Genomic DNA, 16,296 nt, shown 5'->3' with positions numbered 1-16,296 from the left:
TTATAAGACAGTAAAATGAGGGCCTGTTGGTCATGTGAACCCATTTGGATTACTTAACCCTGGTCAGAATAGCAGAAATGGCCCTTCGGTTTGCTTTGGTCCAGAATCTTTAATTTCCTTAGTGACATTTATAGTTAAAGCCGATGGTATTCATTTCTCAGGGGGTGTAAAATAAATTTCATTTGTATTATATTTATGTAGATGTTTATTGCCAGAATGATCAGCGTTTTTTATTAGCATTTTATGATGCAAATGGAGCTTTTAAGACTTGTTGAATTTTAATGTAGACATGTATGTTAGAAGGACTTATTTACAGAACTATTGATTTTTTCCAGTGCTTTCTTTGAGAATGTACTTGGAAGAGTGGTTAGTGAGACAGTTTTCTGAGTCCTCTGAACCTTGAAGACAAATCTTTAGGTTTGTTTTTCTAAACAACTTGCTTTGAAAATCTTGTTGGCCTGGTTTTCCTGAATGTGAGATTTAATAAGTATTTTTTTTGATTAACAATTTAATGGTTGTCCTTTAAATGAAAGAAATGCCAGTCAGAATAACTGAAATGATGTTGAAATTATCAATTGAAGTTACCTGAAGCCATAAATAAAAAATAGTGGTGCTTTCTCAAAAAAAAGAAGCTTGTTTATCACTTATGGTAGTGACCATGCTTGATGAAGTATGACAGGGTCTTATTGCATTGTCCCAAGTGTAAGTGGTCATAACAGACTCATTGCATATGTTTGAGAGAGAATCATGGAGTTGGGATTTTTTTTTTTTTTAATCCTTATCTGTACGTTTTACTTCCTACAGCCTAAGAACATCTTTTTAGGTCAAATTGTACCTACTTATATTTAGGCTTTTGGTGGTAACTAAAGAGCAAGTTGAATTGGAAAACAAGCCTACCTCATTTTTAGATGATTGAACTCACTTTGGGGACTAGGTTGTCTCCTTTCCCAGGGTATATAATGGTATCTTGCTGCTTTAGAAGTGGTTGGACACTTCATGCCTTTATTTATTTTTTTTTTAAGATTTTATTTATTTATTTGACAGAGAGAGAGAGAGTGCACTAGCTGGGGGGAGGGGCAGGCAGAGGAAGAAGGAGAAGCAGGCATCCTGGTTGACGTGGGACTCTATACCAGGACCCTGGGATCATGACCTGAGTCAAAGGCATATGCTTAACCAACTGAGCCACCCAGATGCGCCCACTTTATGCCTTTAAAGATAAAGCCTGGGTATATAGCATCCCCTGGCCTGGTCCTATTGGAAAGAGTTTAGGTTTTAAGCTGCATAAGAGCTGAGCGATCATCTTTCTAGTGGTTCTTAGCTCTGGCTGCATGTTAGAGTAGCCGGGGAAGCTTTTTAAAGAATCTCTAGTTTGGGGGCTATACCCCCCCTCTGTTTACAATTGAGAAACTGAGAGAGGGGAAGTTGACTTGTATACAGACACACATGTTATGTGTTAGGAAAAATCATAGCATTATTTACTGACATTATCCTCAAATCTTGGTTGAAATGCTCTCACATTTTGGAGCAAACAGTTGTTAAATTAAATCATAAGCAGTGCAGAAAACAAGGTGGGACTACCTAACACTGTCATTGACTTTAAAGTATCTGCTCTGTAATAAAACTGAGTGTGACAAAGCCACTTTCAGTGCCTTCCACCTTACTCATATTGAGGAGAGGCTGCTGTCAGTTGTGGCAAATCCGTAATGTCAGTTTGGTTCTGTGGTAGATGAACCTCCTACCCAAGGCCAGACTTGGTCAGTTTATGTGTGGGGAAAAGCTTTTCAGTTAAAGCTTTAATTGTATCTAGTAGACAGAATGAAGCAGCTAAGCTCTTTTAAATTAAGCACTTAGTAGTTTTCTAAACATGGACACTTTAAATTTTTTAAGTAAGGGGGCAGAGAGCAGTAATCAGTAGTCATTCTCTGTTATTACTAGGGGCAAAGGGCCGGGGTGGGGAGTGCAAATATTGTCATCTCATCAACGTTTGCTCAGAAACTACAGTCTGGGGATCCTTTTATAAACCTTGAAATAGGCTTAGCCTATTCCTTCAAGAAGTTTGTATTTCTTAGGGAGGTTGTGTATGCATGTGCACATGTATGTGTGTCTGTGTTTAGAACCTCTTAAGGCTGTTTTGTACTTTTGTTCTAAATATGGAAGTTTAATGACTATATCTTATCATTTTAATAAATACTCTTATGAGGAGGCAAACAACTCAATATATTTTAATACGTGTATGTGTTTATATGTACATTGTGTATATATTGTGAATGGGTGTATATGGATATGTATTGATGTGTGTGTGTGTATATCTAGTGAATGTGTGTGTGTGTGTGCGTTTGTATAGTGAATATATACAGAGTGATGAATTAAAATGTGGTATCTAAATGAGCAGCCCAGACAAAAGTGCTGCCTCACAGGAAATTATGAGATTAAGTGAAACAGTTGATGTCAAATGCTTAGCACATACTTACTGCTCATTGATTTTCATTATCTGCATATTTATTATTATATCACTACTAGTATAGGAATTCAGAAGAAAAAGAAGACTATGGGTTAGATCAGAGAAGGAAGAAAACATGATTTAAGTAAAACATATTGCATCTATTTTATTTAAAATATCTTTAACCTAAGACTTGAATTGCTAATGCCAATATTGTGGAGAATACAGTACAATATATATAAGTACATATTAATGATATGGTTTCTTTTGTTTCAGGAGCTTTATATTGCTGTAGGAATATCTGGAGCCATCCAACATTTAGCTGGGATGAAAGACAGTAAGGTAACTACACAATAATAATCCTAGAAGAAAAATTATCTTATTTTAAAATTTTGGTTTCATTCGTTCCATATAGTTACAGTGTGTACGTTCAACCATTCAGATTAATATTCTGTCTAGGAATAGAAAGAAATATAAGGTGCTGCTCACGGCTTGAAGCTGTACCATTGGTAGGAGAGGCGTTGCTTGTCATGGAAAGAAGTGTGGCCCTGAGTCCCAGCTCTGCCCCTAGCTTACCACATGATGTGTCTTGTCTGTACCTCAGTTCTTTGCCTAATACACGTATTCATTGATGATGTTTAAGGTCCCTTTCAGCTCTGACTGTCTATGGGTAGAAAATTCAGGGTGAATAGAGCTTGATGAGGTTCTGACCATCTAACTAGTTTGTGAAGTTTCTGATCCCTGATTGTCTACTTCACCCTGGTCCCCTTAAAGTCCCACCCTTATATGGCAGCAAAGCTCCTCTTCTCAGGTATGTTACTCAAGTGTGACAGAAACATTTAGGGTTGGAGCATCTCCATATCTCAGTAATTATTAGCAATATAGTGTGTAGAGGAAACACTGGATGCTGACTTGCTACTTTGGACTGTATTGGGAAGCCCTGTGTAAGGATTCTCTGAGCATATATTTCAGAATATGACACATTAATTCATGCATACCAATGCACACTTTGAATTATGAACTTAGTCTTTCATGAAGACAGAGATGCTTCTGACACTCCAGCTTTTATCCATTCAGATGGAAGTTTGATATAAAGGTAATAAAACTTTTAACAGGTTTAACTTCTAACTTGAAAAAATGCATTCACTACCTCCTTGTAACCTCTAAATGAATTGGCTCAAAACCAGTCAGATTTCACAGTTGGATGGCAGCTTTCTTCACTGAGCTATGAAAACAAGCAGTGCCAGTGGGGAAAATGTTACTGCTGCATTAAAGGGAAAAAACCACTCCAACATCAGCAACCCTAAAAAATATTTTTAGCTGGGCGAGTTCAGACATATCTAGAATTCTACTTCTCAAACGATTCTTCCTGCCAAGAAGATCCTGGTAAAAATTGTCATGCCATGGCAACAGGACTGGATTAGGGGAGAGATGGACTAGCTAGTATGTTAAAGCAAAAAAGGGAACGATTGAAGTAAGGAGACCAGTGTTGGGAACTGTTTATTAGAATAAATTTGAGCCAAGATGTTGTCTGTTTTTGTAGTCAACAAATATTTATTAAGCATTTACTTTTGTACTAGATGCGGGAGATGCTTAAATGAAAAAAACAGCTCTTGTCATCACCAACTTGTGTAGGAGATGCAACAATCTCTGGTTATAATTTTGGTTGAGGTCTAAAATGGAATATTAAAGTAATTGTCTTAAATCTAATAATCACACTGCATACAAGTTACAGTTTTAATTAACATCATAGAGTTTGAAGAATATGAGATTTGGTTGTTATATGAAACAATTCGATGTAATGAGAGTACTTTCTGGACTATATACATATTAATATCATTGATTACAATCTGTGCTTTAAAAGCTGTGTAAGGAAGAGGAGCATGAATTTATAAGGACATATTAAGAGAGCTCTAGGATGCAAGCAAGATTTTATGATACTCATTTACAGTTGACAATTCAGGAATATTCTTTTAGTAATTTGAAAAACTGTAACCATCCCAAATCTTTCTTCTTAAATACTTTAATGGTTCCTTGTCCACAGTTGTGTGCTTTTGCTTTAAAAATAACTTTTATTACTCACCATGTGAAAAAAAAAATAACTTTTATATGGTTGGAATGAAAAAGCTTTCACATGATTAAAATGTCAGATGTTTGACTAGGTGGCCTCCAGGAAAATCATTAACCATCATTAATTAAATAAATCTCTGCTAGTTCCTGTGAAGCAGGTTTACATATTCCCAGAAGAGAAACACCTCGATGCAAATCAAATGCCTGTGATTCGAAATGTTTGTACTTGTGACTTTGGATTTGAGGCTCATACTGAAACCATCATTTCTTGTCTCTGACCACACATCTTTTAATACATATGGCATGTTTGACTGGAATAGTAGTTACCTGGACTACACTATGTTTCAATCTCAGATATTCTGGAATATTTTCATCTTTTTGAGAGAACCTAGGGGAGTTACACATATGTCCTGTAGCCTATATGTTAAGTCAGACTGTATCAAAATTCTCTTAAAATATGTTTCAGCTATTTTCATGTGATAGAGTAACAAGCAAGTAGAAACTTAATTTTACTTCTAGAGAGATAAATCATCATACTGTATTAAAATAATACCACATAAGAATCAAATATTATAGTCAAAACTTTAATTTTACTTTAATTGCAGTGGTGTTTGAAGCATCTGTGGAGGGGTGCCTAGGTGGCACACTTACTTAGTAAAGCATCCAGTGGCTGATTTTGGCTCAGGTCGTGATCTCAGAGTTGTAGGGTTGAGCCCCACCTTGGGCTCTGTGTTCTGCACAGAGTCTGCTTGAGACTCTCTCTCCCTCTCCTGCTGCCCCTCCCCTCTATATGTGTGCACATGCTCTCTCTCAAATTAATAAATAAAATCTTTTTTAAAAAAGGGCACTTCAGTGGCTCAGTGGGTTAAGCCTCTTCCTTCGGCTCAGGTCATGATTCCAGGGTCCTGGCATCGAGCCCCGCATCGGGCTCTCTGCTCAGCAGGGAACCTGCTTCCCCCTCTCTCTATGCCTCCCTCTCTGCATACTTGTGATCTCTCTGTGTCAAATAAATAAATAAAATCTTTAAAAAAGAAAATCTGTGGAGAATACCAAACCATTTGTAATATATAATCTGTTACTAATAAAAGAATAATTGGTACATGTAGCACTGTTTTTAGGACTATTTCTTCTTAATTTGCTCATCTGTCATTATAATACTTAACATAAAAAATTTTATAGGAGATAATAGGATCTTTTGGTGGTTCGTGTAGGAGACATAGTAATTTACTTGTTGAAAAGGCTGTCCTTTTCTTATTAAATGATTTTGACACTCTAGTCAAAAATCATTTGACCCTATATGTGAGGGTTTATTTCTGAGTTCTCTATTCTTATCCCCCCAGTCTATATATCTGTCTTTATGCCAGTACCACACTGTTTTAATTCCTGTAGCTTTGTAGTAAGTTTTGAAATCAGGAAGTGTGGGTCTTCCAGCTTTGCTCCTTTTCTAGATTGTTTTAGCTATTCAGGGTCCCTTGAGATTCCATATGAATTTTAGGATGGGTTTTTTAATTTTTGCAGAAAATGTCATTGGAAGGACAGTTTCAGTGGATATAAGACTTTTGGTCAACAGTTTTTTTCTTTTAGCATTTTGAATGTATCAGCTCACTGCCTTCTGGATTCCACAATTTCTGAGAAATCTGTTGATATTCTTATTGAGGATCTCCTGTATGTGATGAGCCACATGTCCTCATTTTCAAGATTCTCTTTTTATCTTTGGCTTTTGAAAGTTTGATTATAGTGTGTCTTGGTGTGGGTCTCTTTGACTTCATCTTTCTTGGAGTTTGTTTAGTGTGTTGGATGTTTATATTCATGTCTTTCATTACATTTAGAAAAATTTCAGCCACCATTTCTTCATTTATTCTTTCTGCACCTTTTTCTTTCTTCTGGGACTCCCACAGTGCATATTTTGGTTTGTTTGATGTTGGTCCACAGGACTCTTAAGTGCTCTGATTACGTTTCTTTAATCTTTTTCTTTCTATTCTAAAGACTTGATAATTTTCATTGTCCTACTTTCAAGTTTGCTGATTCTGTCTTCTGATTCTTAAATCAGCCTTTGAATCTTTCCAGTGAATTTTTCACTTCAGTTATTATACTTTACATCTCCACAATTTTCTTTTTGGTTTCTCTTTAGGTTTTGTCTTTTGCTATTTCCATTTTGTTCATACATTGTCTTCTTGACTTTCTCTACATCTTTATAATTCTTTGAGCATCTTTAAAATGGTTGTTTTAAAGTCTTTTTCTCATAGAGATGCCATCAGACCTTTCTTAGAAGCAGTTTCTCTTGATTTTGTTTTCCTTGAGTGGTCCCATACTTTCCTGTTTCTTAGTGTTTTTTTGATTTTTGTTGTTGTTGTTGAAAACTGGATATTTGAATCTAATAATCTATTCCTGGAAATCAGATTCTCCTTCCCCAGGGTTTGCTGTTTTGTTGTTGTTTTTATTTATTATTGTTGTTTTTTGGTTCTTATAGGTCGTATCTGTGCCAAAGATTAACCTGAGGTATAAACTTAAGACCTTTTTGTGTCCTTTCTGAGCCTGTATGTGAGGTTAGTTTGTAATTTTCCACGTATATCCAGTTGCTTCTAAGTGTCCTAGTCTTGAATTTCTGGCTTCCAAAAGGGGAAAAGAACATTGGAGAGAGGCAGAAGTGCTTTGACATTTTAAATCCCCTAGAGGCAGCATTAGCCGGAGGAGGGGAGGGGCTTCCAACAATGCGGGAGGCGCAAGAAGCAAGGCAGCCGGCCTGGATCAAAGCACAGGCCCCCAGCCCCTGGAGGACCCGGTTCTTTTTGCCCACTCTGTCTCCTGCAGGCTGTGTATAAGCAGCTGCAAGAACATGTGCACAGCTGCTTGCCTTTGGGGCGGGGAATGAGTACCTGTTACTGCACTAAGAGCTACAGCTCCTGCAAGCCTTCAGTAGACTCTAGATTTCCAGAATGGTTACATTAGACAGATTCTGCCAGTGCTCTTGTTAACAGTGTTGGTAGGAAGACAGATTCCTCCTGATGCTTCCTACTTTGCCATCTTCCCAGAATCCTCTCCTCTAGTTTGTTACTTCCTAAAACATTGTTTTTCATGTCAGAAAAGAACTTAGAAAAATAATGGCTTAAAACCTTTTTAAATACTGTGATGGGCTAGTGGTGGTGTAGGAGATAATTTTATGTGCAAACCCAGAAATCCTAAATTTACAGGATTGGCACAAATGAATCAAATTAATCTTATTTAGTAAACATCTTTAACAATATAAATTTGTTGTTGGGAGTGTTAAAGTAGAAACATCAATCTGTGGTATGTTTTCTGATAAAGACCAAAGTCTTTGTTTTTATTTCACAGACAATTGTGGCTATTAACAAAGACCCAGAAGCTCCAATTTTTCAAGTGGCCGATTATGGAATAGTTGCTGATTTATTTAAGGTAAGCTGGCCTTGGAAGAGGTGGCTGTTATCTAGCTTGTCATCCAAGAACCTCTTAGAGTTGGTCAGAGAGGAAGCCATTATAGGAAAACATTGTGTGTTTGTTTGTGTACCTGTGTATCTGTGTATGTATTAATATTTATACACAGTTTTGAACTGTGAAGTTGTCCTAATAAATACGTGAAGTTCATATAGAGTATTATAACTTTACCTTTAAGGAGTCCATATTGTCTTTAAAATATCCACATGGCTTTTGGCATCTTGTGTTCTAAGTTAGCACACAGTGTGAAGTGGATTCAAGTAATTATGACCGAGAATCATATTTGGCAGGTACCTTAAAGAAATTCACATCAAATACCCTTACTCAGAGATTTGCCAGAAATGCTACAGCTTTTCTTTTAAGTTTTATTTGTTTGAGTAATCTCTACACGCACCACGGCACTCAGACTCATGACCCCGAGATCAAGAGTTGGATGCTCTTCCTACTGAGCCATCCAGGTGCCCCCGTGCTACAGCTTTTCAAGGGAAGACTGGCACTCAGGTCCAGCTTATCTGACTCAACAAGTATGCTCTGCTTCCTTTGTTTGAGAGTTAAATGCTTTCCTAATGTGATCTATGTAGGGGAGAACACTTACTCCCCACTCTCCTACTCTTCACATTTTTGAGTGTTCTTTCTACCCTGCCATCACCCCCATCTTTGCCCTCCCCATGAGCAAAATTACTTTAGTGATACGATGTGTACCATTTGGCCACATTTAAAGGTTCATAGCTCATGCCTGGCCTGGTTTATTTCTGTCCCTCAGGGCTTGCCTACAAACTTCCTGGTTGCCTTGTGCAGAAATTACTCATGCAGCCATTGAGGCTCTGAAAGTAGCACCTAACACTGGGAGAAGTAGGTGGGTTTGCTAGAGTGAGGAACCCCTTGCACAGAATTACAGCAAGTTACTGTGGGCTTTAATAGAGAGGCTGCAGCCTGAGAAGAGAGCCAGGGTGGTCCCCTTAACAAGAGAATTGGTCCATTACCATGGCTTCACCAGCACTGTATATGATTCAGATGAACTAATGAATGTACTTTGAGAGCCCATCTGTACTTTGAAGTTCATGCTCAAATATATGTTCATGCTCAGTGAAAATGGACCCTTCAGCTGCTCATGCAGAGACGAGAATGGGGCTGTTGCCCTGGGTCAGCCTTCCCCTCAGCACCCGCTCCCTGCCTCTGGCCTCCCAAAGAGCCTATATCTTGCCCTAGGAAGAATACAGCCCCTCTTCAGTGACCTTGGGGTCCTGTAATTGAAAGTTAGAATTTAGGTAGTTCTGCTGCTCCTGTTACCTGGCCCAGCTGTGTAAGAACAAACAATATTTAATGACAGTCATTTGACCACTACAGTAACACCAGTGGGAGGAAAAGTTACTATGAAAGAGAAATTTTTTTTTAATTTCTGTACAAGGATAACTTTGTTCAGGTTGCTAGCATTTAGCTACAGTGAGAAGCTTAAAGGAGTAAAGACCTTTTAATTAAAAACGAAACACCTCTGAACCCTCACCAGGTATCAGGTTGACATGTTTGGAAATAGACATCTACTGTAGTTGCCTTATATTTTTCTCCAAGTGAATATTTAAATAAGTTTACAAGTAATTTTGCTTATTTTACGATACATTTTTTCTGTTTTCTTGTGTACTATATATTGCAACCTACAGAGTGGGCTTACTTGATAAATGGATGAAGTGTTAGACAATTGGAAATTTGTGATGTTTATATAGTGGATGCCTGCCTTGGGGCAGGACCATCTTTGTAGCAATTATTGATGGAATGGTGTCATAATGCCTCTTGCATTAAGGGCAGCTCCCAGGTTGAACATGAAAGAGTATGCAAGCGAGTGAGGGTTGTGTGCACGTGTGCGTGCTGAGAGAGGTATTTTGGTGAGAGTCCTAAGACAGTAGAAGTGGAAAGGAATCTCACAAATCAGTGAGCAAATTTCTAACCAGAGATTCTCAAGCTATCTTTGGTGTTTTAAGAAGCCCACATTTGATAATGTGTTTGGACTAAGACCTAATAACATTTATTTGTTAATAGCTAGAATTATGTTAAGGTAGTGGTTACCTCATGCTCAGAAGTTCTGAACATAGGTATATATACCTTTTTTTTTTTTTAAATTTTTTTAAAGACCTTTATTTATTTGACAGACAGAGATCACAAGTAGGCAGAGAGATAGGCAGAGAGAGGAGGAAGCAGGTTCCTCGCTGAGAGAGCCCGATGCGGAACTCGATCCCAGGACCCCGGGATCATGACCTGAGCTGAAGGCAGAGGCTTTAACCACTGAGCCACCCAGGTGCCCCGGTATATATACCTTTTGATTAATATAAAGGGAGAAAAGTTAATTCTTTAAAAAGCAGTTTGTGGGGGGAAACGGATTAGATTATGAGAATATTAAAAATCTGCTTGGGAGCAGCTGGCTAGCTTGGTTAGTAGGACATTTGACTCTGGATCTCAGGGTTGTAAATTCAAGCCCCACGTTGGGTGTTGAGATTACTTAAAAATAAAATTTCAAAACAAAACAAAAAACCAGTGCTGCTTGAGTTGTAGCCTCCTGGTTGCTACTAACATGTATAAGACAAGTGATATGTTCTTTTTAGGTTATCTGTTTTCCCAGAGAGATGTGATTTGCAGAAATTACTCAGCAAGTTTTTGGCACAATTAAGCCAGGCTCCTGATTCTGTTCTTTTACTCATCACCCTGCTTTCTAACTCATCAGGGACTCTGGCCAGGTGGTTCACCAGGACTCCTCTACCCTTGATAAGTTGCAGTAAAAAGGACCTCACCTTTGGCAGACTCTAGGAACTTAGACAGTATCTATCAAATTGTTTTTTCAGTTGAAATTAGAATGAATATGGCACAGATGAATATTAGTAATTCTGACTGAAGAATGGACAAGGTGGTGTAGTGAATATGCTCCTCAGGGCCATGCTGTTTTTTAAAAATCAAATATTTAAAGGTATAACAGCACATAAAAATATGGCTATGCAAATTATGAATGAGTTAGCATTATCTATTTCAGATTAAGATTTTAAAGAAAATAGTTTAAGTCAGCGGTACCCACCTGGCTCTTGATCTTGGGATTTTAAGTTTGAGCCCAAAATAAATTATAATAAAATCTTCATTTTTATTTTTTTAGAGAGGGAGGAGGGGTGCAGAGGGAGAGAGAGAATGTTAAGCTGGCCCCACACCCAGTGCAGAGCCCCATGCAGGGCTTAATTTCACAACCCTGAGATCATAGGAGTTGGATGCTTAACAGACTGAGCTACTCAGGCATCCCCAAAAATAAAATCTTTAAGAAAAAAAAAAGAAAAAGAATATCATAAGTCACATAATAGTTGTGTAAAAAGGGCTTTTTAAGACTGAATTGCTGTGTAAAAATTTTATATCACATAATAGACTTTATCATGTCTGGAGTAAAAATGTGTATGGATTTTAATTTTTAATATTTATTGTTTTACTTCATCCTGCAACAATCATGAGTTAGAGACATGAGGGTTTTTTTTTCTTTCTTCATATAAGAAAAATAATATAGTACAGTAGTTAAGAGCTTTAATTCAGATTTTGTCTTGGCCACATACTAGTTAAATTATCTTGGCCAGGTTATTTAATTTTTCTGAATGGAAGCTTCCTCAAAAGTAATATAAATATACTACATACCTTACAAGGTTGTATTGGAAAGTTAAGTGAGATTATACTGTACCTAGTACAGTCTGTGTTAAATATTAGGCTCCCTATTTATATTTCCTTTCATACAGGTATAGTAAGTGTTCAATAAATGGTAAATATTATAATCAGAGTCAGAGTGACAGAGTATAGAACACTACATGACTGGTTGTTGTTTTTTTTATATAGCTTTCCTGAGATTTAATTAATAAATCATAGAGTTCACCCTTTTAAAATGTAATATAGTTCAGTGATTTTTAGTATATTAGGAGTTATGCAACCATCAACTATCTAATTCCAGAACATTTTCATCACACTGAGAAGAAACCACAAACATATTTTCAGTCACTTCTGTTCCCCTCTCCCCCCAGACCCTGGCAACAACTAATCTGTTTTGTGTTTCTATGGATTTGCCATTCATGGATTTTTCTTACAAACAGAATCATGTGATAATATATGGTCTTTTATAGCTGGCTACTTTGCATAATGTTCTCAAGATTCATCTGTGTTGACTTCTGTATCAGCACTTTCTTTCCTTTTATTGCTAAATAATATCCGTTGTGTGGATATGCCTCATTTTGTTTATCTATTAATCATTTGATGGACATTTGAGTTGTTTCTACTTTTTTGCTATTAAAAGTAATGCTGCTATGAGCATTTAAGTTTTCATGTAGATATATGTTTTCATCTTGTGTGGGTACATATATAGGAATGGAATTTCTGGGTCACTTAATAACTGTTATTTTTAACATTTTGAAGAACTGCCAGCCTGTTTTCCAAAGTGGCTGCCCTATTTACATTCCCACCAATAATACTATTCCCAATAATAATGTTTCTTTTCTCTTCTTTCCTGTCCTTTCCTTTCCTCTCCTTTCTCTCCTCCCCTCCCCTCCTCTCCCCCCTCACCTTCCCTTCCCTCCCCTTCCCTCCCCTCTCCTTCCCTTCCCTTCCCTCCCCTCCCCTTCCCCCCCTTCTCCTCCCCTCCCCTTCCCTTCTCCTCCCCTCCCCTTCCCCCCCTTCTCCTCCCCTCCCCTTCCCTTCTCCTCCCCTCCCCTTCCCTTCTCCTCCCCTCCCCTCCTCTCCCCTTCCCTCCCCTCCCCTTCCTCTCCCCTTCCCTTCCCCTCCCCTCCTTTCTCCCTTCCCCTTCCTCTTCTTCACCCCCTCCCTCCCCCTCCCTTCTTTATTTGTTTATTGTATTATTTTTTTTTTTAAGATTTTATTTATTTATTTGAGAGAGAGAGACAGTGAGAGAGAGCATGAACAAGGAGAAGGTCACAGAGAGAAGCAGACTCCCCGCGGAGCCGGAGCCCGATGCGGGACTCGATCCCGGGACTCCAGGATCATGACCTGAGCCGAAGGCAGTCGTCCAACCAACTGAGCCACCCAGGCGTCCCTGTTTATTGTATTATTGACTTTATTAAACAAGTCATGTATCAGACAGCATCCCATTTAGCAAGTAGAGGGGAGCTCCTGTCTTTTCACATTCTTTATGTCCTTTAATGCACAAAAGTTTACATTTTATTGAAGTCCAGTTTATATATTTTTTATTGCTTGCCCTTTAGTAAGTGTCATATATGTGAAACTTCTGCCTAATCCAGTACAGTGATTATAGGCCTACAAGTATCTGTTCAAGTCCTCACTTTATTTCCTTTGTGTGTATGCCTGTGGATTGCTGGGTAATATGGTAATTCTGTGTTTAGCTTTTTGAAGAACTTCCAAACTGCTTTCTCTAGTGGCTGCACCATTTTACATTCCCACCAGTAAAGTGCAGGCCTTCCAGTTTTTCCACATCTTTGCTCACACTTGTTACTTTTTATTTTTCAAATCAGAGCCATCCTGGTAGGTATGAAATCGTATCTCATTGTGGTTTTGACTTGCATTCCTTAATGACTAATGATGTTGAGCATCTTTTTATGTGCTTACTGGCTATTTGTGTAGCTTCTTTGGAGAAATGTTTATCCAAATCCTTTGTCCTTTTTTAATTGAATGTGTGTCTTTGTTCTTGAGTTGTAGGAGTTCTTTATGTATTCTGGATATTAACCCTTACCAGATACATAATTTCCAAATATTTTCTCCCATTTTGTAGGTAGATTATCCTTTCTCTTTCTTTATAATTACCTTGGCATGAAAGTTTTTAATTCTGATGAAGTCCAGTTCATCTATATTTTCTTCTGTTACTGTCGTTTTTTGGTGTCATATCTGAGAATCCATTGCCAAATCCAGAGTCTTGAAGCTTTAGCCCTAAGTTTTCTTCTAAGAGTTTTATTTTAGCTCCCATAGTTAGGTCATTGATTGATTTGGGATTAATTTTTACATATGGTATGAGGTGAGGTTCCATCTTCATTCTTTTGCATGTTGTCACAGCACTGTCTCTGTTGGAGAGACTCTTATTCCCATTCATTGGACTTTGCATACCACCTGTTTTTTAAAACTTTTTCTACTTCTTCCTATCATAGCTGTCCATTAGAGTCATTCTAACACCTTATGCTCTCTCTCTGAAACTTGCAGGGTTTATCTCTGTCTGCCTCCTCAGTTTTTGTCCAGAATCCTTTTCTCCTCCATGTTAATGTTCTGATTTTTCTGAGCCCACACTTAAATCTCTTCCTTAGAACCCCTGGATTTTGAGCATTTAGTTCCATTCTTCTCATCCTCTTACATTACAGTGTAAGATGGGTACATTTTTGGTTGTGTGGTTCATAGACCTCTGTCTTTTCTCCCCAACTAGGGGGTAGAACTCCTTGTGGGCAAGAATTAGGCCTGAACTTTATTTCCCATGGTGCTTACCCTGGGGAAATACTAATTAAATGACTCGAATATAGTTGTGTTGTGATTTCTATCAGTAGATTGTCTTATTTTATTTATTTTTTTTAAAGATTTTATTTATTTATTCGACAGAGATCATAAGTAGGCAGAGAGAGAGAGAGGAGGAAGCAGGCTCCCCACTGAGCAGAGAGCCTGATCCGGGGCTCGATCCCAGGACCCTGGGATCATGACCTGAGCCGAAGGCAGAGGCTTTAACCCACTGAGCCACCCAGGTGCCCCTAGATTGTCTTATTTTAAGTGTAAATTCACTTTGATCTGGTCTTACTGACTAGAGAGCTGGGTCTGCACTATCTAAAATAAAAATAAGAATCCGTTGGGGCGCCTGGGTGGCTCGGTGGGTTAAAGCCTCTGCCTTCGGCTCAGGTCATGTTCCCAGGGTCTTGGGATGGAGCCCCACATTGGGCTTTCTGCTCGGCGGGGAGCCTGCTTCCTCCTCTCTCTCTGCCTGCCTCTCTGCCTACTTGTGATCTCTATCTGTCAAATAAATAAATAAATAAATCTTTAAAAAAAAAAAAAAAAAAAAGAATCCGAATCTCTGAGTTAGTGCTCAGGCTGTCAGACACGCAGTGAACTTGAGTGGCATTTTTCTTTTCCTTAACTGATAAGGCATTGTGTAATATGCTTGGAAAGTCTGAGGTTGATCTAATAAAAAAGGATATAGATGGTGGACAGAGTGCCTTTAGCCTTTTTTGGGGGGTTGTGGCAGGGAGACATTCTGGAAGATTTTTAAAAATTATATGTTCCAAATCAAGTTAATGTTTCGTTAAAAGAGGTTGGGCTCTAGCCTATTTTTCATGAAACACATAGGTCCCACAAGAGGCCTCTTTAGCGTGTCATCTGTGTGACTGGCATCAGCTCATGGACTCTCAACTGAGCAGAGCTGGGAGAAGTGGTGCCAGTGCTTAGTGCTGCCCCTGAGCTACTGCCCACTGGCTCCATGGTAAACATGGGCCTTTAATAGGCTGGAGACAAAGTGACATTCGGAGGAAACAACATGTTGACAATTTCCTTAATAAATTTTGTACGAACACATTATTTCCACCTAATGTAAATGTAGCTCTCTTAAATAATTGAGAGGCTGTATTCATCAGTGGTGAGTTCAGCTGGGATCTCTCCGAGCTAGGACAGTCGACAGCCCCGTGGAAGACTGGGTAATTGATATTTTACACAGATGGCTCCAGCTAGTTTTCAGGTGGGCTCCATGTGACACCACCTGAAGTCCCTGTGCCCAGCGCGCCTGTGCTGTCAGGCTACCCCAAAGCAGCTCCACGCTGAAAGCTCCAGTTGCAGCCACTGAACTGCTGAGACTAAGAGTTAGTAATTCATCCTTTTTTTTTTTTTTTAAAGATTTTATTTATTTGTCAGGGAGAGAGGAGAGCGAGCGAGCACAGGCAGACAGAATGGCAGGCAGAGGCAGAGGGAGAAGCAGGCTCCCCGCCAAGCAAGGAGCCCGATGTGGGACTCGATCCCAGGACGCTGGGATCATGACCTGAGCCGAAGGCAGCTGCTTAACCAACTGAGCCACCCAGGCGTCCCAGTAATTCATCCTTTTTAAAATGGGAGCCAACTTGGTCAGTTTTCCCTCGCAGTGGTTTCTTACTCTGTCTGCTGACCAGACACCGCATTAGCACAAGGCCTTTAACAGAGAATGATGAAACTGAATGTTCAGCATGCAGCTCATTCTTGTGTGCCAAAAGATAGGAACATGTGCTGAGGAAGCAACTACAGTGTTTGTCGAATGCCAGATGTGTAAGCAAATGAACAATGAGAAAACAAGTGCTAGAGCAGATTGACAGGGTCATGTCTGAACAAGAGACTTTGGTGTGGACTTGAAGGAAAGGCAGGAGAAC

General features: G+C 38.8%; 1 protein-coding gene across 2 annotated transcripts in view; it reads left to right on the top strand.

The window, feature by feature from the left end:
• The window catches only part of ETFA (electron transfer flavoprotein subunit alpha), an 82,968-nt gene that overhangs the window by 65,133 nt on the left and 1,539 nt on the right, over positions 1-16,296 (top strand). Inside the window, exons 10-12 of one of the 2 annotated variants that reach the window (XM_047737613.1) lie at positions 2,717-2,782; positions 6,981-7,056; positions 7,844-7,924. In XM_047737613.1, coding sequence (XP_047593569.1) covers positions 2,717-2,782; positions 6,981-7,043 — 129 coding nt within the window. In that variant the 3' untranslated portion in view covers positions 7,044-7,056; positions 7,844-7,924. Of the gene's footprint in view, positions 1-2,716; positions 2,783-6,980; positions 7,057-7,843; positions 7,925-16,296 lie in introns of those variants that run through there. The other variant, XM_047737612.1, reaches the window with a different exon arrangement.

The sequence above is a fragment of the Lutra lutra genome, chromosome 7, assembly GCF_902655055.1.
Source record: "Lutra lutra chromosome 7, mLutLut1.2, whole genome shotgun sequence".
In the NCBI taxonomy this organism is placed as follows: domain Eukaryota; kingdom Metazoa; phylum Chordata; class Mammalia; order Carnivora; family Mustelidae; genus Lutra; species Lutra lutra.
Note: the sequence above shows the minus strand (reverse complement) of the source record. Positions and strands in the feature narration are given on the sequence as shown.